At 34.0% G+C, this 24,223-nt stretch overlaps 2 protein-coding genes across 3 annotated transcripts in view; both read left to right on the top strand.

The window, feature by feature from the left end:
- Positions 1 to 12,596, top strand: part of LOC117125487 (radixin-like) — a 42,488-nt gene extending 29,892 nt beyond the window's left edge. For both annotated transcript variants that reach the window (XM_033271983.1, XM_033271984.1), the window contains exons 6-14: positions 405 to 574; positions 1,605 to 1,688; positions 1,982 to 2,225; positions 2,467 to 2,630; positions 4,003 to 4,112; positions 4,566 to 4,819; positions 5,816 to 6,016; positions 7,935 to 8,137; positions 10,507 to 12,596. In XM_033271983.1, coding sequence (XP_033127874.1) covers positions 405 to 574; positions 1,605 to 1,688; positions 1,982 to 2,225; positions 2,467 to 2,630; positions 4,003 to 4,112; positions 4,566 to 4,819; positions 5,816 to 6,016; positions 7,935 to 8,099 — 1,392 coding nt within the window. In that variant the 3' untranslated portion in view covers positions 8,100 to 8,137; positions 10,507 to 12,596. The remainder of the gene's footprint in view (positions 1 to 404; positions 575 to 1,604; positions 1,689 to 1,981; positions 2,226 to 2,466; positions 2,631 to 4,002; positions 4,113 to 4,565; positions 4,820 to 5,815; positions 6,017 to 7,934; positions 8,138 to 10,506) is intronic.
- A 6,265-nt stretch (positions 12,597 to 18,861) lies between these two features.
- Positions 18,862 to 24,154, top strand: LOC117125524 (radixin-like). The gene is made up of 3 exons (XM_033272036.1): positions 18,862 to 19,024; positions 20,443 to 20,637; positions 23,852 to 24,154. The coding sequence occupies exons 2-3, from the start codon at positions 20,533 to 20,535 to the stop codon at positions 24,014 to 24,016; spliced, it is 270 nt and encodes an 89-aa protein (XP_033127927.1). The 5' UTR covers positions 18,862 to 19,024; positions 20,443 to 20,532; the 3' UTR covers positions 24,017 to 24,154.
- The last annotated feature ends 69 nt before the right edge of the window (positions 24,155 to 24,223 follow it).

Here is a 24,223-nt window from a genome sequence, read left to right as displayed (position 1 = left end):
TTGTGTCTATTTTCCCCTCCCAGAGGAGCATGATGGGTACTAATACCACGAGGAAGGGGGTGCCCTATTAGAAATTGAATAGAGTTCGGAACTATTAATTTAATAATAGGTAGTTTTCGACGCACGATGTTTACCTTAACTTTAACTTTAGTACCAAATATTCAACTCGGTAGCTCCTCCCCTTGTGTAAACAAATCGTAATATGCATGCGCAAACCCGTAACTAGCGTACATCGAGCACGTAAAATCCTGAAATTAATGTACTCCGCAAGATGAATAAATTATGACGTTAAGGTTAAGGTCGTGCGGCTAAACTACCAAAAATTTAATGCCGTGTGGTGTTGCTGTATAGAGTGTGTTCAATTTTATAAATTTTAGACATAACATTTATTGTGTCCTTTTCAGCGTTTGTTCTTCCTTCAAATCAAAGAGGCGATTCTGAACGACGAGATCTACTGTCCACCAGAAACCTCTGTTCTGTTGGCGTCATACGCAGTTCAGGCCAAATATAGCGACTACAATTTATCCAATCATCCACCAGGATTCCTTGCAAATGACAGATTGCTACCACAGAGGTGAGCATTGTTTTTTTTGTTTTTGTTTTTTTTCCAGAATTTTTTAATGTGTAATCAGGCCAATTTTTGAAAAATATATAATTATTATTAGGTGGTGCTACTGCAATTTTTTTGTTTAACTACGGAAATCTGATGACTTAGTTACGGAAATGCTTATTTACAAACTTGAGAAGTCAGTTAACATGTACAATAAAAATATAAATGAATAAACTTAATAATAAATTAATTTAACAAAATAATCATGAAAAGAGTGAAAGTTGCAGATAAAATTTAAATAAGTCTTTTTTTTAATTTTTTTTTTACAAAATTTCAACATTTTCATACAGATTGATAACCTAGAATGTAATATTATGATATTTACGTTGAAAATTTTAATAATATATTTGCATACTAGTAATATATACTGTATTATAGTATTTCACTTACAATAAATCCTAAGGCATACTGCCTTCTCCCTTCACAATGCTTTTGTGTAGTATTACAATGTAAGTTTATTGAATCTCTAAGGGATCAGCTCATATGTGTCAAATTCCTCTATAACGCCTATATGTTGTAAAAAAAATATCCTTATTGCACATGGTCCCTGAATCAGAAAGGTAAGATCAAAAAGTTAAATGAAAAGTAGGAAATGTATCTGACTGTAAATCATTATATTATTATGATCAGGTTTCCTCACAAGAATTATTTATAAGTCTCATCATTGTGATTATAGCTCTAAAATTGTCTGTATTTAGTATAAACAGTATCTTTAAAAATTCTGGTGACTAAGTGTTGTTTAAAAAATACATTGTAAACTATCGAAAGTGTTTTATCTGAAAAAACCACTTCCTGAATTGTAATGATATTGTTTGTTTTGTTTTTAATTCATTACAACATCATTTAACAACATTACAGTGCATAACAGGTGATTAAAGTCTATAATAGAATTACAGAACATAATTATATAGCTATCTTAATGATTACTAGGTAAGATTAAAATGAAACAAAGTAATAAAAATAGTAATATTCATGTGTATTGTTAATATTACAGAGTAATAGACCAACATCAGATGTCTAAGGACCAATGGGAGGAGAGGATAACCAACTGGTACAAGGAACACAAGGGCCAGCTTCGGTATGTTGCAAAATGAATCTCATGTTTGAGAAACCAAAACTGATTTTATATCATATTTTAATTTTTTTTAAATTTCTTTCCTAGGATAAGTATATCATCCATAATATGTCATTCTTGGAGTTTTTACATACTATTAGTTTTATTAATTCTTTTTGAATACGTCTTGAATATTAAGCTTGGGTTGTTCAGTAAATTTTTCAGCACATTATGCAATTCATTTTTTTTTTTTTAATTCCTACAGTTCTTACATATTCAAATTTTTATAAATACAAATAACTTTGTGCTTTTTATAGAGAGGATGCAATGCTGGAGTACCTGAAGATAGCTCAGGATCTAGAGATGTACGGTGTCAACTACTTTGACATAAAAAACAAGAGAGGCACAGTTCTGTGGTTGGGTGTCGATGCTCTTGGTCTCAATGTGTATGAACAGAACGACAAGTTGACTCCCAAGATTGGATTTCCATGGAGCGAGATCAGAAATATCTCCTTTAATGATAAGAAATTTGTTATCAAACCAATTGACAAAAAGGCTCCAGTAAGTATTTTACCAACAATAGTTAAGCATAGTTTAAAGCTAGTAGCACTGGTTATGACATTAAACTCCAACTGGTCAAGTCATCAGCGACTACACAGATAACTCAACCCTATTAAGAATATGTCCTAGTGGCTGTTGACATAAGGGTGTATAGTCACAAAAGTTCCTTGAAATAAATACAAAAAACTTGGTTATCACCATTGGAAATGTATAAAAAGAATATAACTTTTAATTTTTATAGGACTTCATATTCTACGCACCTCGACTGCGTATTAACAAGCGCATCCTAGCCCTGTGTATGGGCAACCATGAACTGTACATGCGCCGACGAAAACCCGATACAATTGAAGTACAACAGATGAAAGCCCAAGCCCGAGAAGAAAAACATGCTAAATTGGCAGAGAGGTATGTGCCTTTTGTTTAAAGGAACAATTTACGATACTAATAGTTAATAAATTTATTTACATTTTAATCTTGATTGTACCATACTCAAGCAAATAAGCGCCCAAATGCTTAAATAATTTTTTGCGCTTTTTGAGGGGCGCTTATGAAAACAGATTGGAAATTGATGGGGCGCTTATGGGAATACATGAAAATTGAGGGGGTTCTTATGAGAACTTAGAAGGGCGCTTTTTGAATGAAAAAAGACTATATAAGGACATTTAGAAACCAAAGATAAACGAATGATTCTGGTGCAGAAGAGATAATCGTCCAGAGAGCATGGCTCATGACAAGAATGCTGTAAGGAAATATTTACACAACAGCAGATGAAATTAGTGGTAATGGTGGAGTTGGTAAGTTTGTTGGCCATTTGCATAAATGAAATTAGCAGTATCATTGTAGGGTTTCTTGCAAACTCAGGTGAGAGCGTTCTAAAGTTGCAAATTGTCGGGAAAAGAAAAATAGAAGTAGGACATAAGAAAGAAGAAAATGTGAATTCACTCCGCAGCTCAAATCATGCCAACCACAGTCCCAGGTTTGATTGGATTATTAGCTAGAAATTATTTGCTAAAAAATATTTCATGATATTGTTTGAGGTGTGCAAATTAGGAGGGGGCGCTTATTCATGCGAGTACGGTACTTTAAAGAATGTTATTTTGATATGACCTTTTAAAAAATTATGACCTACTTTACCAATGCATTGTTTTTTTTTACCTCAAATATATGTCGAAATGAATGTTGAATTAAATATGGCTTTTAAAAAAGCATGAAGATTTATGATTGACTAAATTTATTTACATTTGAAGATTGATTGTACTTCAAAAAATGTTTTTTTGATATGACCTTTTAAAAAATTCTGGCCTACTTTACTTTATTGGTTTTTACCTCAAATTTATATGTGGCAAAGATAAGCCAAACCAGTCACTATTCAAAAAACAGAGCTCCTGTATGTTTAAACGCTTGTAACTTCATAAGGAAGTGTCGGATTTGAATGATTTTTTTATCATTTTGTAGCTCTTATTTTACTGCTTAAAAATCGTTTTTGCGACAAGTGACTGGTTTGGCTTGTCTTTGCTACATATCATTTCATCTACTGTAAACTCAACTCAAAATATAGTTGAGTAATCTAGTAATGCTTGTAAAGTTAATCTATTTACATCAAATATGAGAATCCAATGTGGCATGAAGATTTATGATTTTGATGAAGATTTTAAATGATTTATATAAATTAAATAAGGTTTTTTTAAAATAGCATGAAGATTGAGTTAATATGTTAAAAGGAAAACAACTTAAATTTGAGATAATTGGTATTCCATATTTATGTCTGCTTTTTAAGAACCCAGTTGCACCGTGAAAAGCAGGCACGTGAAGATGCTGAGAGAGGAAAGAAAGAACTGGAAGCCCAGCTACAGAAGTATGAAATGGAGGCTAAGAAAGCACAAGAAGGTATGTTAGAATCAATATTAATAAGGATGACATACTGACAGGGGCACATGTTGTCTTGGACTTGGGAGGAGGGGGATGGGGGAAAAAAGAAGAATTATTAAGATATTAAAATTGTGTTATAATGTGATTGATGAGATTTGGTGTACATGCATTTAGAATTTAGAAGTGTAAAGTTCCACAGCAGTGAACAATTCAAATCACAAAACATATCTTGGCTTCTAGGGGAAAAATACTTGGGTTCTCTACCCATCCCATCATCCGCTATTATAAATGTGTAGAACTGCTTGTGTAAAAACTAGTTCGCCTTTTGTGCTTTCCAGAAAAGGAATAAAGGGGTGGAAAGATAAAAAAAAAAAAGTAAAGCATCAAGTCTTTTGATTTGATTTTTCCCCATCAATATTTCTATTTATCTATTTAAAACCATCTAATTCCATGTTATATTTCTGCCAACAGCTTTGCTGACCTCAGAGAAGGAGGCCCAGGACTTGGCAGAGCAGCAGAAGAGGATGCAAGAACAGAAAGCCTTGCTTGAGGAACAAAGCCAGAAAGCAGAAGAAGAGAAGAAACGTATTGAAGAACAGATGTTACAAGAGGTTAAAAGCAAGGATGAGTTAGCTGCCCTAGCTAGAGAAATGAAAGAGCAGCAGATGGCAGCACAAGAAGAGAAAGAAAGACTGGCCGCTGAAGCTATTGCTCTTCAACAACAAGTATGACAGACTTAATGTATATGTCACCAGCTGTGGCAAAACCTTCCATTTAGCACCCAAAAATCAGAATTTCGAACAATTTCAGTTTTTTGCAGTTTTTTCAAAATATTAATTATTAAATCTAAATGAAAGTATGTTAAAATCATTTTAAAATTACTAATTAAACTAACTGATTTTCGAAATTTTGAAGCTGCTTTCTCAAAACCGTAATAGCTAATACTTGCCAATACTCCATCTCCATATTTCCATCAAATAAACATTGGTGTAAAGAATGCATGCAGAAATTTAAAATACCAAAAACTTAATTTCGGATTTTTCCTACAAACAGTGGGTTTTGCCAGAGCCGTTCACAGATCTCTCATTTTGTTTCCTGAGAGTAATTTACCGCCGTTCACAGAAATATATTTCTCATGTTTCTTTCCTGAAAGTAACGTACCAAAAATACTTCAGTGTTGCCACACGAAAAGATTATTGATACATAAGTTTAGCAGAAGAGGGCCAATAAATAACATAATCTTAAAATAACCTTTTAAAATCAGACACAGGAGAAAAATAATTGTTTGACAGAAGAAATTTGTTTGATGAAAAACTTGGTGAAAACAGTGAATGAGATACAAATTTTTGATTATCTTAAATCTGGGGGAAAAGGTGTAAAAAAGGGCGGTTACGCTAGGAATATGTAACCATATACTATCTCGGTAATGATAAGTGCCCCTAGCTAATTCCAAACCCTATAGTGTACAGTACCATACGTCTAGACACATCGTATTATATACTGTTTACAAATAGAAGATAATCTCTTTCCGATAATATCTGACTATTATTATTATAGCCATTTCCACAATGATGCCAATGAATAGAAACAACCTCTGTAAGTGATTGTTATTGTTATTAAAGTGGGGTCACTAGATACTGTCAATTCATTCATTTATTCATGTCATTTTTGTGTTTCATGTCTTTGTGATTTAATGTTTTTTAAACCTCTATGTTTTATAGCTTCAAGAAGCACAAGAACGTGCTGAAAAGCAGCAGCAGGAGTATCTACAGGTGATTGCCACTCCTCCGCAATCTCATGTACAAGAATCTGAGAATGACACCAGCGATCTGTCCACTGATACCAAATTAACTAACGATCGATCTGAGGAGGATCGTATTACAGAGGCAGAAAAGAATAAGCGGTTCAAAGAACAGTTGAAAGTAAGTGATTTAACAGTTAAAAGTGATTGATGCAATATTTTCCCTGTTGTCTGTGGTTGTTTTGACTATAGGTGTTTGGGTTTGAATGTTGTCTTGGGGGTTTTTTTTTTAATCTTAATTTCGCCAAATGAGTCAAGGATTACCATTAGCAAACTTAATTACTGTGTAAGTAGCAACCTCACTCACTAGACAAACAAACATACTCACAAGATGCTTTACAACCCTGCTTCTCAACCTTTTATAGGTGGCGACCCACTTTTAGAATGCACATTTTGTGGCTACCCAAGGCATATATTGTCATACCAAAATGATATTGTCATATTATGTGTTTATTACTTAGGCCCACAAGCCGTCGACCTTGGCTAAGTATAAGTATTTTTCTACACTACAATAAAAATAATTTAATTTTAAGTAAAATACTGGCTCATCCTCGCTGTCTAATCTAATAAAAGACGCCCATTTTACGTACGTACCCCTTGGTACAAAGAGGTATTCGTCAATTGAAAAATTTGTAAACTAGATCAGGTTTCACTTTCCACTACCAAAGCCCAGCTGTCCTGGTGACGGGTGTGGTCAGGCCTAGTACGAACCGACACTGATGACAGTGAAGCAGCGTGGTCTATCACGCTAGAGTCTACCTAAATTTACCTTTGATAAAAACCAAACTATTGTAATCGCAGGCATTCTTCCTTTTAACAAGATATTGTTTTAATTCTTACTAAATAATAGATATGTTTTATGGACTTTTCTATCGTGTTATTTCTAGGTTTTAGATCGCTGAATTGTAGAATTGGCCCAATAACAACTTGATTTTGACTTTTTAAAACAATTTTCGGGACTTTTTCTGCACCAAGCCTCTTAGTTTTTACAGCCAGGCCTTGCTGAAGACTGAGCCGGTAATTCTAGGCAAATAATTGTGGTGCATTTGTGGAAGTGCTTCGCAATTAGTTAAAAACGCGTCGCACGGTCGACAGACGGGGTAGTCTGGGTAAACCATAATTGAAAAATGAAGCTTGTACGTCCCTACCTGGTCGCAAAAAGGCTGAAACAAACTAAAAAAACAAAGAAGCAACTCATTATTTATTTACTGGTACATCGTGTTATTAATGTGAGCTATATGTTCCTTGATGCATTAACAAATTTTAATGATCTTTTCAGTCCCTGGTGACATTGGCAACAGTGCAAACATCAGAGTAGATTCCTTGATTGACAATTAATTTAGAGCTTTCACCTTCGTAGCTACGTGTGGCAGTATCTATGGAGTTCTTTGTAGGACAATGAAGTATTTTCCACTATTTTTCGAAATGCACTTTATCAAAGTGTTGTCAAAGTCTCTTTTTTTTTAAAATTCAGAAATAGTCTTGCAACCCTCAGAAATGTTTTTGGCAACCCGTATTTGGGTCGTGACCCATAGTTTGTTTTTTTTTGGTTATAAAAAAAAAAACAAGCCTGTACAGCATGGAAGTTTGAGGATGTTTATAATTTGAATACAATGATGAGTGGGGTTGTAAATTTGAGAGTGAAGAGAGCACTGTTTGTTTTTGTTTTTTTTTTTTCTCAACTTCTTGATTCGGTAAATGATATTTTAGTTTTTAAATTTTTCTTATATTTATGAAGTTTTTCTCATAATTTTTTTTTTTTTTTTTTTTTCCAGCATACGGATTAAAACATAATGCACCATAGCAATTTGCTTTCTTTGCACAATGTTTAACACTTTGTTCATTGATTGTCAACTAAATATATTAAATTATAAAAATTACAATACCAAATTAATGAAGTGAACAGGAGCTGCAACTTTACAATTGTGTTATACAATTATGCATCTAATAACAAAAAGATACCCTTACTCAGCTTAAACCACTGCAGCAGTTGATGTCTCAGTTTTCTTATGGTCAATCTTAATTTTTTTTGCCATCAGCAATTGGGCTCAGAATTGGAAAACGCCAAAGACGAAGACAAGGTGACTAACACAGATAAACTTCATCAACAAAATGTTCGTGCAGGGCGTGATAAATACAAGACACTTAAACAGATTAGAGCGGGAAACACTAAGGACAGAATCGATGAATTTGAGAACATGTAGACTGCAAAAATTACAAAAAAAATCTTTCCTTCCAAAAGGTAAGGTCTAAAGAATGCAAAGTAGTAGTCAGAATTTTGTTGTTTTTAACATAGGTTGTTACTTTGAACAAGTTTTCAGGATGAAAACCTGAGAGTGTCATTTCCAGCCAAATAGTATACTGTATCGTGCCTCATTGTCAACCATGTTTGTCAAGAAAGGCCACCCCAGGGGTAATTGCAAAAAGTTGCAATAGGCCTCCCACACTTTTTTATACCACTGCTGTGGTTCCCCACCTCTCCACATAGCTCAATTGGAAAATTCTAGATCTTCCACTGCACCCTACTACACTAGATGTATATGATCACTTTTCAGAAATTTGTTAGAATATATGGCATGTTATAATTATTGATAATGAAGTACTGTAAAGCCCTTTTAATCGTGTGCCCATAATATTTCTTGTTTTCATGGTAACTAGACAATCGATAAGTAAAGGTTGTGTGGAATTTGGAAAGACTTTAGTGCGTTTTTGGTTTGAAGTATTGTGAAACTAGTAAAATATGATTTTCTTAATATAACTTAGGAAGTCAAAGAAGTGTATTATCTCCTGAATTTTGAAAAGAAGTTCCCTGAAGGTTATCGCTAGTTGGATTGGGAATATAAATTTCTCAGGTCACTTTTTGAGATCCCAACATTCAATAATAGGCATTCAGCTAGGCCTTTTCCTGCATTGACTAGCCATACTGTAGTTTTCAAAATGTTTACTGGTTGTTATTTAAAATTCCTTACCTCTATACCACTTAAACAAAAACCTTCTTTTGATTGTTAATTAATGGTCTGTCATTGGAAATGGGAAGATTGCATGTACTGTAACTGCATTGGGATCAAATTTAGTTTATGTCTAGCAAAGTGTGTACTCCACATGTGTGACAAACAGAAATACAAATTGCAACCCAGAATTTGTGTATTTAATACAATGAATAATGTAAGTGTTTATAAAGGAAATAATTACATTTCTCATTTTAAAAGATTATGTAAGTGTAATGAAGGATATTATGATATTGATAAAACTAGAGAACAATTATATTTAGGCCTAGCGGTCATAGTACAACTAGCCTGTGCTTAACTACCGTACTCATGCGAATAAGCGCCCTTCTCGAATAAGAGCCCCTCCTAACGTGAAAATTTCCTTAAGCACCCCCTCAATAATATCATAAGATTTTCTTTTTAGCAAGTCAATAATCCAATCAATCCTAGGACTGTGGTTGTTGGCATGATCTGAGTTGCAGAGTGGAATCACATTCTTCTTAAGTCAGTATCAAAATGAGGATATTTCTCTTGGACAGATGAGAGCACTGATCCCAGGACAGACAGTATATTTCCAACTTTCCTCTTCTTGCATATTTGTCTAGGCCTAGTCCAACTCCTCTTTTTCTGTTTCCGACTATTTGCACCTTTAGCACATTCTCATCTGAGTTTTCAAGAAAACCTGCAATGATCCTGCCATCCTGCTAATCTCAATCGGCTGATGGCCAACAAGCTAACCACTACCCACCACCACTCATTGAATCTGCTATTCTGCTGTTATGTAAATATTAACAGCATTCTTGTCATTAGCCATGTTCTCCCCGTTTAAATAAACACCCTTCAGAAAGTGCAAAAAAATATTTTAAGCGCCCAGTTGCTTATTTGCGCGAGTACGGTACAGTACTCGGTCTGATTAACGGTACAATTTCTGTTAATATTCGTAATTTTGAAAGTTACAAGTTAACGCACAGTTTATTTTTAGGAATATGTTACATCACGAAAATAGAAGACCGAAAAGTACTTTATCTAAATTTTGAAAAAGTTAGGGCCTTTACAGTATGCTGGCAGGGTCTCAAGTTGGAGGAAGTCATTTCCTGGAGATCTGCAGTGGCAGATCCAGGAATTTGAAATAGAGGGCCTAGGGAGGGACTTTTGCAAATGGGGGTGTAGACCACCTTAACCCCATCATGGTTAAGGCTGAGGTATGACAACTTATAATTATGGCACATTTAGATGGCCAGAAATGGCACTCTCACACTTATAATATTGCTTTTTTTAAATTAATTTTAAATATTCTGTCTTCCCAAGCTGGCTCTATGAATCCATGAATTTGGTTAATGAGCTTTCTTAAGACGGAGATGTCAATTTTTTAAATCCCACCTGTTGACCGCCAAAGACAGAGATATACTTTTTTTTTTCATTTTCCTATTTTACATGATAGAGGGTGTATGTCTGGAATTCTAGTAAATTTCTTAAATGTTGAAATCGGTCGGGACCACATATATTTTGCTATTTCAATGTCACCTATTCTCATTTAATTGTTATATATAATATTGTAATATAATCAATTATAATGAAAGTATGTGTTTAACTCAAGTTCTCTCTTTTATTTAACTTTTAATAGGGTTCCTCGGTGGTTTATTGACTCTGTTAACTTGAAGTTCAGATGGAAGATATGGTACAGTAAAATAGGGATGGAAGCTGTTTGGATAGTTTAAAATTTCAATGAAACAGAGCATTCTGGGATGTTGAAAAAAAAGTAAAATATACAAGCATCTACGCAAGATCATGTCCGAAAAAGCTCAAATAATTTGTAAACATACCATTCTTTGTAATATATATAATCATAATGGCTGGTTCTGAGTTTCAAGTTTTATAATTTTCATTTAGTTATTGCTCTAAAAGATAGGCTGATTTTTGTTTCTCCTATTCTGTCTCATTGAAATGCTTAAAATTGTAATTTTGTACAAACAATGATAAGAAGAAAATTAGTAATTGCTGTATGTTAAGGCAGTATTTGTAATACAGTAATATACAAATGTGCTTTAAAGGCATTGGGATTTTAAAGAAACTTTCATAATATGCATTTAAATATCTGGGTCATTTTTTTTATTTTTTTTTATTTTTTTCCAATTTACAATCCCAACATTTGGATAATCATTCTTTCATAAAAAATTCATTTATACAAATGGTTAAAAAAAATTATCTGAAGTTGTCAAATTGTAGCAGGTGTGAGGTAAAATTTGATCAATTTTTTGTCTCATGATTAAAAAATGATGTTGCCTTCCAACAGCTAACTGATCATCTTTCAAATATTGAAGAATAGTTTAAGAAAAAATATTTACATATTTCTAGGTGGAGCAAAACTGCCCTCTATAGGTATATATGCACAACTACTTATCACCTTTAAATCACACCAAATCAAACTTTCTGCAAACATAACCATTAATTATTGTCCTTGTGAAGTATTTTTAAAGAGTATCTGCATTGTATTTTTGATGGAAGATATTGTATTTTTTCCCTCTTGTGTAACCAATTGGACATGATAAACCAATATATATATAATAATTGACATTCCTTTATCCTTGTAAATTGTTGTGCAGTCAAGCGTGTAATTTATGCATTGCAGGGAAATGTGGTGAATGTTGATGTTTTGAAATTTGAATGCAGTAAAATACTGCTAGACTGTCGGTAGGAATTTAAATACTTGAATAAATCTAAAGAGTAGTTTTAATTTGTTCAGCCAAGAATTAAGGCTTTAATTGTGAAAAAATATATAAAATAAGTATATACATTTTGTAATGATGTAGTTTTGCTTTCGAAATAAATTTGAATATTTGCTTTTTTCTTAGTTAATGTATAGTTAGTCAGTATATTGACTGATTAAATTTATTATTTTTGTTAGTTTTTTTTTTATTTAGAGGGATTTGTTTTGTTTACCAATCTAATTTTTTACTATTATTTTGACTAATTTGTCATAAATGACTATAGACAGTACCATGGTGCCTTAAGGCCTAGTTGGTTTAAAATGCGTGTATATGTGTAAGGACCAACGTTTATAGTTACGGTTCTGTTCTTGTGTGGATGGTTTAATCTAGGATGTGTCCTGTCTGTGTATTTTTCTGTAATATACACATGGTTTAAAAACAGCCAACTCATTTTCTATAATTTTATAGGTTTTAGCCATTATATCATAACAAAATCAAGAAGTCCAACATCAAAAAGTATGCTGTATACATATTTGCATACATAGTTACATACATCAATGAATTACATACACAACTTCACATCATGTAACTACATAAAATATTAGATAGATAATTTTACACACCTACATTATACATACTGTACTTAGGCTAACATGGATTGTGTACCAACTTTCAGAGATGTAGATTTTTAGGTAAAATCAACACTTGAATATGTTTCAAATGTGTTTTCTAATTTCACATGTTATTGTATACAATACCATGCATATTAACCGTTTTTGTTTGATCACTCTAGATTTACAGATTTCAAGAATAATCATTGATTTTGCAATACTGAATAACATAGTTGATTTGATTAATACAACCAAACTGGAGATTCGTTTGTTGTTATTCACTGATTGTAGCTATATTGAGCATTTTTGTGTAATTTAATGGCTGAGGGATTCTATCAAACTGTAATCTGTTAGGTTTTGATTGAAAATGGACAATAAAAGCGACTGTATATTTACTTGCGATGTGATGTACATATTGTTGTTTTTTTTTTACATAACTTAACACAATCTGTAAAACATAATTGATGTGAAAGAAAAAGAATTATGGCAGTTTTTGTATCAAAACTACAACAAAAAATTGTTGAAGTTCATCACAATGGTTGAAGAAAACCTGATATGTTCCCAAATCTCTCCTTGAAAAGTTTGCCGCGGTGAACTTAGCTGAAATTCCAATTGTGCCTATTGGTCAGATTGATTGAAGTAGAAATGGTAAAAGCCGATGTTATAACTTGCAGTGGTCCAGAGGAGAAAAATAGCGCAACATGTTACGTTTGCATGTCAAAGTCCGTATCGACAGAACATTGTAGCAAAGCGCTACCAACTAGGGATGTGGTCCCTATGGCGTCTTTTGAGAACGTGTCTTAAGCAACAACTGTTTAAAAGAATAACAAATCAAGAAATATGCCTATGCCTGCTACTACATCCACTTGAATTAATAAGAATATCAATCAGGAAAAGGAAGTATGGAAATCAGCAAAAAAAATAAAAAGAATAAAGAGGAACTGGCTCTAATACAGATCTACAGGTAGGCTACTACCGCCTTTCAAACTCTGCGCATTGAGAGTTTTCTTATTATGCGCTATATATTGGAAAAAAGACCTAAGTTTTTAAGCTTCCAGCAAAGGGAGATATGTCATCCTTTAAAATAATGTGTGAAATGTCACTTAATCATAAAATAATTGATCCCAGCTTTTGGCCCATGGGTCCTATAATTAGAAAATTCTAATTTATGGTCATAAAATCGATGATAAACAAGGCAGGCCCGTAGGCAGGGGGTCGGACGCACCCCCCCCCCCGGCCAAATTCCAAAAGGTCCACTTTTTAAAACCTATGATTTCACAAAATCGTTCCTAATTATCACAAAATGCTATAGCATGCATTGCATTATATATTTGCTAGCTTATCTAACCGTTGATTGTTAATAATGTGGTATGAAATTTGTTAGAAATTGATCGTCTCCGGTGATTGCAGATTGATCTATATAGTATGAAGAATGTTATCTATAGGCCTGCAGATGTACAGGACATAATAACGTTACTTTTCCAGGTTCGAAATACACCCAAATTAATGAAAATTTAAATGAAATATTAATGAATTATGTGTTTGAAAAATCTATTATGTAAGACCCTCAAAATGCTACTTTGTCGCTTTTCCCACAAACCCCTCCAGGCTTCTGCCCCTGGACCACCAAAAAGTCCACTTTTTAAAACCTATTATTTCACTAAAATCGTTCCTAATTATCACGAAAACTACAGTATGCATTATATTTTCCCCCTCTTCTACCCGTTGATTTTTAATAATATGCTACGAAATCTGTTGGAAATTATCAGCTCCAGTGATTGTAGGCCTACAGATGTAAAGGACATGAAAAATTATAATTTCACAGTGGAGGATTCAAGGGGGAAGAGCCCCCTAAAATTATAAAAGAAATAGAGAAAAAAAAAATCAAATAGTTTGTCTGAGCAAGTTTCTCCCTTCACCGGACCCTCTATTTTTCCTGCTTTACTGTAGGTCCCTAGACAATACTCAAAGGAATGAAAATTTAAATAGGATATTACAAATTATGGATTTTAGAAATCTATAAAAAGGCCCTCCAAATGCTTCCAGAAGATTCGCCCCACCCTCGCGGGGATCCCTAGGCAGTCGCCCATAGTAAGGTCCACTTCGGTTACAAAACCACCTCCTCATCGAAAATCCTGCCTACGGGCCTGCAAGGTTGATGGTAGACCTAACTACGAAAATTATAATAATTATGATATAAATGAATATGATATATCAACAAGAAATTAATAATGGAAGAATCAAACAAAAACCTAATCAGATGTGTATCATAATAATCGTAAACACTACAAAGCACGTACAAAAGAAATTTATGAATTAAGTCTATCCAAAGATGTAATGTCTGCAAGAGCATTAGCTTTTTAATGAAGAATTAGCAATTATGAAATCTATACATAGTGATTTTTGGTCCGTGACTGTATCCGGTAGGTCCAGTATGTGCAGTTATTACTGGCAGGCAATACGGTGGAGAGGCAATCTTATATAGAAATAAAGGTTTAAATGCTCGTAACACCGATGAAGTATGATGACACAAGAATTGTAGGGATTGAAATTAACCACGAAGGTAATAAAACATGCCTATTGAATGTATATTTGCCTCATGAGTAGGAAGATAATCATTCTGAATTTATACAATATCTTGGAAAGATTTAATCTATAATTGAAGAATATGGGAGTGACAAAGTTATTATACTCAGACGTTCACTTACCACAGTGAGGCATGTTGGGGAACAACTACTGTAGGTGGTTGGATCATGATGTACACACGGAGCGCATACAAAAGTCTCCAATATTAGATTCAGTAGCAATTATATAGGATCTTATCATTTCCCTATGTTGTTTGATTATTACGTTCTGTGGTGTGTCTCAATACGAGGCAAATGGTGACGTCAGTTGTTCGAAATCAAAGAAAACTGTTGATTTGAAAAAACTTACAGCTGATCAAGTTATTTATTATAAGGAGATTTCTAATGCATTGCTACGTAATGTTAGAATTCAAACGGAATCATTGACATATAAGTGCAACCCCATTGCAACCTACGGGTTACACCACCAGAGTAAATAATTGTGTGCGACACTTTCCTTCCATCTCGTTTCTGGTACACCCATAATATTTAAGTTCATAAACTTCATTTGTTGTAGGCCTATCGCATTCTCCAATTTGCCTTGTTGAAACAAAGGGGTGGCGCCAGGATGTGCCCGACAGGGTCCGAGGTCCCCGACTGGGGGGGGGGCGATGCCCACGACGAGGGGTCAGATTTCCTCGACGAAAGCAAAGTGGGCGTGGTCGAACTTCGATTAAAGGTTTTGAAAGTGGTCCAGTGGGACGAAGCCCCCGAAAATTTTGACAATTTAGGGATTTCAAAGGCTTATTTAATCGATTTTAGAGTCTACTAATATGTAGAAAATACATATAATTTTTTTTTCTCCCCGAGGAATTGTGCTTTTTCTCCTCGACCGGGGGCGGAGGAAGCTCTCCCCGACGGGGGGACCTGGTTCCATGTGGCAATCTTCAGACATCTGTCTCGGGTTTTCAGAGCAACATCTTCCGTGATAAGCCTCCCATTTGGGTTTAAGCTAAAACCATCTTCCCTTGATGTACTTGCCACTGAGGTAGATATGTCTTCCCTGCAACTGTTTCCCGGATTCATTGCAAGGGTCCCGAATCCTCTGGTATTATCTTGAATTTTTCTATTTGTATACATGGTTAACTAAGGAATGAATTGTTTTGGATAGGCCTATGTTATTTTGTCAGGGCCGTAGCCACCGGTACGGTTGGTCAGTTTTCAATCTGACCATTTTTTAACAGACCACAAGGTAATTTAGGTTTTGAATAGGAAAAAAGGGCTAAATTCCACCTGTATGTTTAGACTCATCCTATTCTCTTTCTGACGTAACTCAGGAACCGTTAATGATAATTTACATTATCTTCTTCTCTTTAGTGTAAAATTCATGATTAAGAAACTAGTATGCTTTTTTTCTTCAGTTGAAATTGAGTGTCTAGTGGGCTTACCTTTTATCCAAATCAAGTAGGTCAATTACTACAAATAGTGAGCTTTTGCAGAAAATCAACTAAATGTTCCATATACACTTGCCTAGGACATATTCTTTACTAAATTACCAAGCCAAGACAAAAAACATGCCTTTTATCTGTATATTTATTCCTGATAGTTATAGTAGCTTAACATTATTTTCTATAAATAAATATACTGTAAATAAAACCTTTTTTAAGCACTTCTCTTAAATTCCAAGCCCGGATCCAGAGTTTACCATTGCTATTGGGGTTATGAGAAGAGAGCTAGCTTGTTTTGTCGCTGGAAGACAAATTTTAGATATTGGATGGGGGGAGTCTTCGGCTTCTTCTCCTTCGAAACGTTTTTGTTTTCTAGATGATTTGAAATACACTTCGTGCATCATGAGACGTCTATTATTGAATACACTCTAAATTCATAGTTTTTTCCTACTTTGCTATGGACAATTAATAATTAGGCCTATGGTGATGATGGATGATGAGGAGGAAGCTGTGCAAGATTAATTAACAGGCCCTTTGATGTGAAGTGTCAAGCGAGGCCCGTGCCTAAGTTACGGTTGGGAATTTGGAGACATTATCATCGTCGTCAAATGTTCAATGCACACAGTCGGACAATAGATGATTTATGAAATCATTTTTGTATAGAAGGTAATATAAAAACCCATAAAATATCAGTTCAGGCATTCATTTACCTTTCTGTGGAAAAAATAACATATGAATCATACAAAATCTACACTAAATCAAATGGAATATTCATTGCCTGTTGGATCCCAGTTTTAGTACTGCGGAGGTTCAGAAGGCTTTACAGTATAACCAATCGCCGTATTTCTGATAGATTGCTGATTAAAATGTAAGATAGGCCTATTTTATATTCAGTACGGTACATTCTTAAATGTTATGTAAATCTCATATATCCCAAAATTACGTTATATTTATGCACCGAAGTAGAAAGTTTAACTTAATAATTTTGATATGTGTTATGTGTTTTTAATGATATTACATAGTCCAATATGACCACAATATAAGTCCTCTCCTTTAAACTTTTAACCTTCTAAACTTTGCGTATCTCAATACATATATATTTCTTTAAACCAAGGAAGTCCACTCTTTAAGGTAGTATATATATTTTTTATATTCTGTCTGACTGTCAATCTCCTCGGCGCCACTCCTGGTCAGACAAACGGGAGAAATTCTTAACATCGGTACATTTTTAGTTCGATTGCTGTAAAGTAAAAAGCAGGATCGCAATACACTATAGGCCTACCTTTGGGTTACGCCCTTTTTAGGGGACTTCGCTATTTATTAAGGGACTCGACTCTCGTGAAACGTGGAACTTAAAATCTGAACACTGCATGGCATAGGGGTAATCCCTCATTTAGGGGACATCCATATTGGGGACGGAATCAGCGCCAGGTTTTTTTTTCTCTGATAGGCCTACCTTTATAAATTGGTCAACAATATTGTTATCCATCACATTGACAATTAATGATAAACCACCAATTCAGATAGGCCTAATTTTTTTCTTTACGTTCGGAGTCACTGTGTAGCTATAGATGGCTCTATATTAGGCCCTATAAAAAATATTATTAGTTTATCACCCTATCTGGGTAGGAAAAGTGATGAGGGAGGGAGGGAGGCTTTTTTTATTTTTTTTATTTTGCTAAAGCCAAATATAATTCCCTTGGTTTGTTTGCTGGTGCATTGATATTCAAAGTAAAACATGATTTAGATAATTCAAACAATATCTACTAACTATTTAATAAAATTAATGAAAAAAATAAATAACATTTAAAAAAAAAATTATTATTATTATTTTTTTTAACTAAAATGTTTTTCTATTTTTTTTTCCAGTACCATAGAAGGCGTGCGCGCGAGGGTGATAAACTAATAATTTTTTTTTTTATTGTGCCTTACTACTACTACTTAAGTTAAGTATTAAAACTACATAAAAATGTAGGCCCGAGTTCTCTATCCACAACCCTCTAGAATAATTTCGGTTTAGTGAATTGTCTACGCAAATAAAAGGCGAAAGTGCCGTTTACATAGCCTATGTCTACAACATTTCAGCATTTAACTCTGTTATTGTTATGCATTTTATTTTTATGTGAACTCGCCGCTGACCTGCCTTGCAACGAACGCACAATGGGCTTATTCGACTGGTTCATTTCGTTGAGTACGAATTTTCGTTGAGTATATTTTCATTCGGACTGGTACGTTAAATAGACTTCGTTGACAACTAAAATTAACTTAAACCAGAGTGTGTTAATCAGCGTTGAGTTATCCAAACATGGCCGATTGGTGAGTATATAAACAACAATTGCGTTAATAACTTAGATTAAATTTCATAAAATAAAAATTATAATATTTACCCACATGGAGTCAAAAAATATTTGTAGGCTAACAGAATTCAAAAACTGGATGAAAATATCTTTTTTACGAAAAACCGATACTACCACAAGTTGAAGCAATCTTGATTACGCAACGTGTATCGCGGTAACTATAGAGCCATTTTGTTTTGTCGAGTATTACAAGTTTTCTATTCGACTTTCGTCTTCGTTGAATAGGGGTTTTACCGCTACGCAGGTGAGCGTGATTTAACGAAGAACGACCAGTCGAATATGGCCAATGTCAGTGCTAGCTGGTGGTGGAGTTGTTATTGTCGCCACAGCGAGGGGTAGGCGCTCACATTCTTCGACTGTCGGATAAAGAAGTACTTAGCAATGATGATGGATGGCGATTCCTGGTCAACACATTTTAATATCAAATAATTGAATATCAAGACCGTCCGTACGGGTAAGAAAAGCAATGTGTTGTTTATAGTCGTCTGTCAAGGACATTCCTATTTTTATTATTAATATTAAGCCTGGTGGTATAGTTAACAACACTACTACGGTACGTACGTGGTAATGCAATATTGCATTGTTGTAGGGGCCTTTTTCATAACTGTATTAATCATCAATATGTTTCATAATTCAAACAAGCTTCGGTATGAGAAAGATGGACTGGTATAATGTTATATCAATTCGGTATTGGTAACAATGCAATTCCTTTATTTGAGTTGATACGTGGTCTCGTACATTATCGACTTGCCTGTTATTGTCTAGTGAAACTTTTGATTTAAAACGATTAAAATGTTCTATTTAAATGTAACATTGGTTTGTAGGATTGAATAAATTTTGCTTTGATTTGTGAAATAATTGATTTTTTTATTCCCATCCAATCTCGGGGGCGGATCCATCCAGCTAGACTGTTAAGAAAGGGCTGAGACCCATATGTTCATGAGGATCATGTAAGGGGGAGAATCCCTCGGCATCAACTAGCACTGTCGTTAATTTGATGTTGTATTTATTAATAGATTTTTAATATTCAGCATGGTCATTTTCTGATACCCTTTACATTAACATTTTTTTTTTTACAAAAATATTGGGAATGAGGTGCGTGTGGCCCTTATGGGCCCCCTTTATATCCGCAAAATGTTTTGTAAAGCAAACATTATTTTAGTTGTAATTTCAAAACCCAGGATGTCTACAGGTTGCGAAATGTTCAGTTACAAATTGTCCCAGATTGAAATTTGCCATTGTCAGTGACAAGCTACACAATTTTGAGTTATACAAATATTAAGGCCCCTATGGAAGGCAATCACCGCCAAAAATACAATTTTAGACAATAAACGTGCTTTCTCAAACAAACAACGTACATTTACAAATAAACAATGTATTTTTAAAAATAAACAACATACTTTTACAAAGAACATTTTTTTTAAAACAAACAATGTATATTGCCAAACGATGTATTTTCTCAAACGAAGAACGTACATTGTGAAACGAAGAACGTTCCATGCCAAACAATGTACATTGCCAAACTAACAACGTACTTTCCCAAACGATGTAAAATGCCAAATGAACCACGGAATCGTCCAATATTTCAACTGGGTATGCCATGGAACATTCTTCGTTTCACAATGTACGTTCTTCGTTTGAGAAAATACATCGTTTGGCAATATACGTTGTTTGTTTTAAAAAGAACGTTCTTTGTTAGTAAAAGTATGTTGTTTATTTTTAAAAATACATTGTTTATTTGTAAATTTACGTTGTTTGTTTGAGAAAGCACGTTTATTGTCTAAAATTGTATTTTTGGCGGTGATTGCCTTCCATAGCACCCCCCTCCCCCCATACAATTCAGTAATATTTTGGTTTATTATATCCTCATAGTTATTGGAATACTACAACGTATAGTATTGGGACCTTCCCAGCCAACAGCCTTTGTGAAGTAATTGATAGAACGGCTTTCAGCTTTCACTGATGGAGAAACTTACAATGAGAACAGAGGAAGTTAAGACGAATATCAGTGAAGAAGAAAGAGTTAAAGCAGAGGAGAAGACTAAACGCTTTCAAGAAAAACTACAAGTAAGTTGCAACCGAGCAGCATAGAGGTAACCATGGGTGTAGGCTGGGGGAGGGAATACACACCAGTGATGGTGCCAGGACCTGCCTGACGGAGGGGATAAATGCCCCGGTGGAGGGAGGGGGAGCTAGTGGAGCAAATTGAGTCTCACTTGGGTGGGGGTTCTGGGGGCGAAGCCCCCTGGAAGCCACAGATATTTGACGAATTTTGGCAAATTTTTATTACTTATTTTGATAGGCATCGAGTTACTATAATATGACTTCATGTGGGCTATGTTTTCTAATGTCGAAATCAGCTTCCAAAACCAAAACATTCTGAATAAAACAAGAAACAAAGCGTATGCAATGTAACCATCTAATTTATTTTCAAATCCTCATTCTTGAAAGTGAAATTCTATATTTTGTAAATTTTGCATGAAATCTGTCAACCACGCTGTCATGGTCGAGGTTGCTTCACCAATCACGATGTATTTCAAGCATCATGAGGCTATTCAAATTAGCATTTGTCATAATTAGTTATTTAATTAGTCTCATTGAACTATTATTATTATTATTATTGTTAATATTATTATTATTATTATTATTTTTATTATTATTATTATTGTTATTATTAATAATAATAATAATTAATAATGACACAAATAGTTTAATAAAAACAATGCGGTGGCTAAACGAACATTACATGTAAATATTTTTTTTATCTGTTATTCCCAACAAAATTTACTTGTCTTCCCCAATGTGGGGGGGGGCTATGCTTCCCCGACGGTGGGCTATAGCCCCCAGCTCCCCTCTGGCACCACCACTGATACACACTCCTTCCCCCCTCCCATTGAAGCAAATTAGTTCCACTAAGTGAGTTGTGAGAGCAGCTTACCTCAGTCGGCTAATTTGGTGGTAGCCACTGTGTGTGTGCTGAACAATTGAGATCTGCCCAATCAGAAGGACCCCACTGGAATTATGTCATCTTTTAGAGTTTCGTGGGCTATCCTTGGTTTATTTATCCAAATAAATTCAATCCATACTAAAAATGTCCACTTTTTTTCATTGGAATACGGATTTAGTTTCACATGCTCTATTTTCACACCCCTCAGTTCTGCATTCCCAATTTTGGCACCCCCAGGATGAAACCACCCATGCACCTGCTAACATTCACAAACCCTCATGGTGGACCCCCCCCCCCAGCTGGATTAGCCACTGTGTGTACAATGTATGCTCTCAGAGCTCTCAAGTCTCCAGGAATTTTGTTTCATCTTCGGGTCTCCAAGAAACTTCACATTTTTTCCAGGAATTAAAAATTTCTCCTTGATTTCTCCAGGATATACAAATTTTCACATCTATGATCTAGGGCTTTGGCTAAGCTAAGTTCATATACTTATGCAGACAATGAGGCAAACGTATTATGGAATATTCTGGGCAGCAATAGCATATTGATAAAGACTGAAACCTGCCCAAGCCTTTGTTTTCATAGTAAACATGACGATAAACACCCATATGTTTTAGGTAGTCCACGCATCGCAAACTTTTGTGAAAATTGATAAATTATATAACTGTATAATAAATAAATTAATTAAATACTGAATAGATACTGGTTTTTGAATGTTTCTTTAATTCTATTGGTGACCCTTCCCTAACATAGGCTTACTGTATTTATTTTAGACTCTTGTCGATTGGCCAAATCATTTGCATTATGTTCTGTTTGTATGGTTAACCACATTTCATATATTTTTTCATGACGCAGTTTTTCTTTAAAGGTCAAACCTTTATCCAATATATTCAGTATTCACGTACGGTAGAATGCTGTGCAAACATACTAAAAATACTCAAGACTAGACATACTATTAATCAAACACCTTTAACTCAGTTCTATCTCCACAGTTTCTAGCATATTTCCTGCAAAAAAAATTTCTCTGAAAATGTTTAATCAGTCTGTCTTAAAACCAGAGAGGTCAGCTGACCTTGGCCCTTATCAATCTATCTTTACAAAGGCTTAAAAAATGGTTGTGTTGTAAAACAGGACATTATATTGTCTATATGCAATACCCTGATCACAGATATTAATGTGAAAATTAATAAATAATAATTAACTCATTTATTTTATTTATTTATTTATTTATTTAAAACCATATTTTGAGAGGGCGACCCTTACAGGATAAATCTGATGTTCAGGGGCCCACTTAAATACAAAAATATAAAATACATGTAGAAATATAGCCAATCTATCAATTTAGTCATAAAATTTAAAACAGCAAACATTAAAATACTAAAAAAAAAAAATAAAATAAAAAAAATAAAAATAAAATAAGAAAAAGGAAGCAAAAAACAGACAAAGTAAAAACAACACACACATCCACAAACACCCAAACACACTTTGCATAGATTTTTTGCTGGTAATCAATTTAAAGAATTATTTTTATTACAATTTATATCAATATGATTTTTTGCAAATTATATGATTGACATTATTTTCAACGAAATAAGTGAACAGGAAATAGTCTGACATTTTCAATAGAAATTTAGTTTCAACATTTATTATTATTAATATTATGTTTTATTATTATATAATTTGTTATTATTATTGCTGTTGTTATTGTTGTTTCTTATTATCATTGTTATCATTATTGTCATTATCATGCCATTGCTATCATCATACCATTATAATTACAGTTGCCATTTCCATTACCATTGCATTAAAGTGGCAATGGTAAGTGCCATTGCATTGCTATAACTATTGCCATTACCACTACCATTACACTGCAGTTGTCATTGCCATTACATTACAGTGGCAATGGTATTGCCATTGCCATAACTATTGCCATTACGACTACCATTACATTACAGTTGCCATTGACATTACCATTACATTACATAGGCAATGGTAAGTGACATTGCCATTGCCATAACTATTGCCATTACGACTACCATTACATTACAGTTGCCATGGCCATTACCATACACCAACACAGTTGTCATTACTATTGCACCATGCTATTACCATTTCCATTTACCATTACATTTCACAAAATTGTAGTATTTCATGTTTTTGTTTTATCATTATGTCTGATGATTGCTGTTGTCAAATATAAATTATTGAAACAATAATACTAATAATTATTATGAGTAATATTATTTATCCATTGTTATTTATTACATTATCATTATCAACATTGAATTCAGATACTATATATAAACAAACCTTATCTGTCCCTTTTAACTATAGCAACTTGGTTCAGAATTGGAAAGTACACAAGACAATGATAAACTTACGCAGGAGGATGTGTTGCACAAAGGAACCACTCGTCGTAACAGCCGTGAGAAATATCGCAGAATATCTGGTAGGAGTGGAGATACAAAGAATAGAGTCAATGAATTTGAGAACTTATAAAGACTTATTTTTTAAAGATCTATTTTTTAATCTTTGTCAGTGGTATCATGTTTGCAAATTCTATATAAATGAAATATCATTGTATTAAAGTAAATAAAATATGATAGTTGGAGCAAACTGATATCTCCAACTATTGGTACCATCTATATATATATATCTGTCTCTTATACACATCTAGATGTGTATAAGAGATTCTGTCATTTCGTA

The sequence above is a fragment of the Anneissia japonica genome, unplaced genomic scaffold, assembly GCF_011630105.1.
Source record: "Anneissia japonica isolate Jap-2015-1 unplaced genomic scaffold, ASM1163010v1 scaffold7731_len1735946_cov199, whole genome shotgun sequence".
In the NCBI taxonomy this organism is placed as follows: Eukaryota; Metazoa; Echinodermata; class Crinoidea; order Comatulida; family Comatulidae; genus Anneissia; species Anneissia japonica.
This window is presented reverse-complemented; position numbering and strand designations above follow the sequence as displayed.

Bases quoted from the DNA above. Each gene is read 5' to 3' on its own strand.
- LOC117125524 (XM_033272036.1), top strand. From the start codon at position 20,533: ATGGAGAAACTTACAATGAGAACAGAGGAAGTTAAGACGAATATCAGT. The intron at 20,638-23,851 runs GTAAGTTGCAAC...TTTTAACTATAG, and splicing joins GCTTTCAAGAAAAACTACAA to CAACTTGGTTCAGAATTGGA.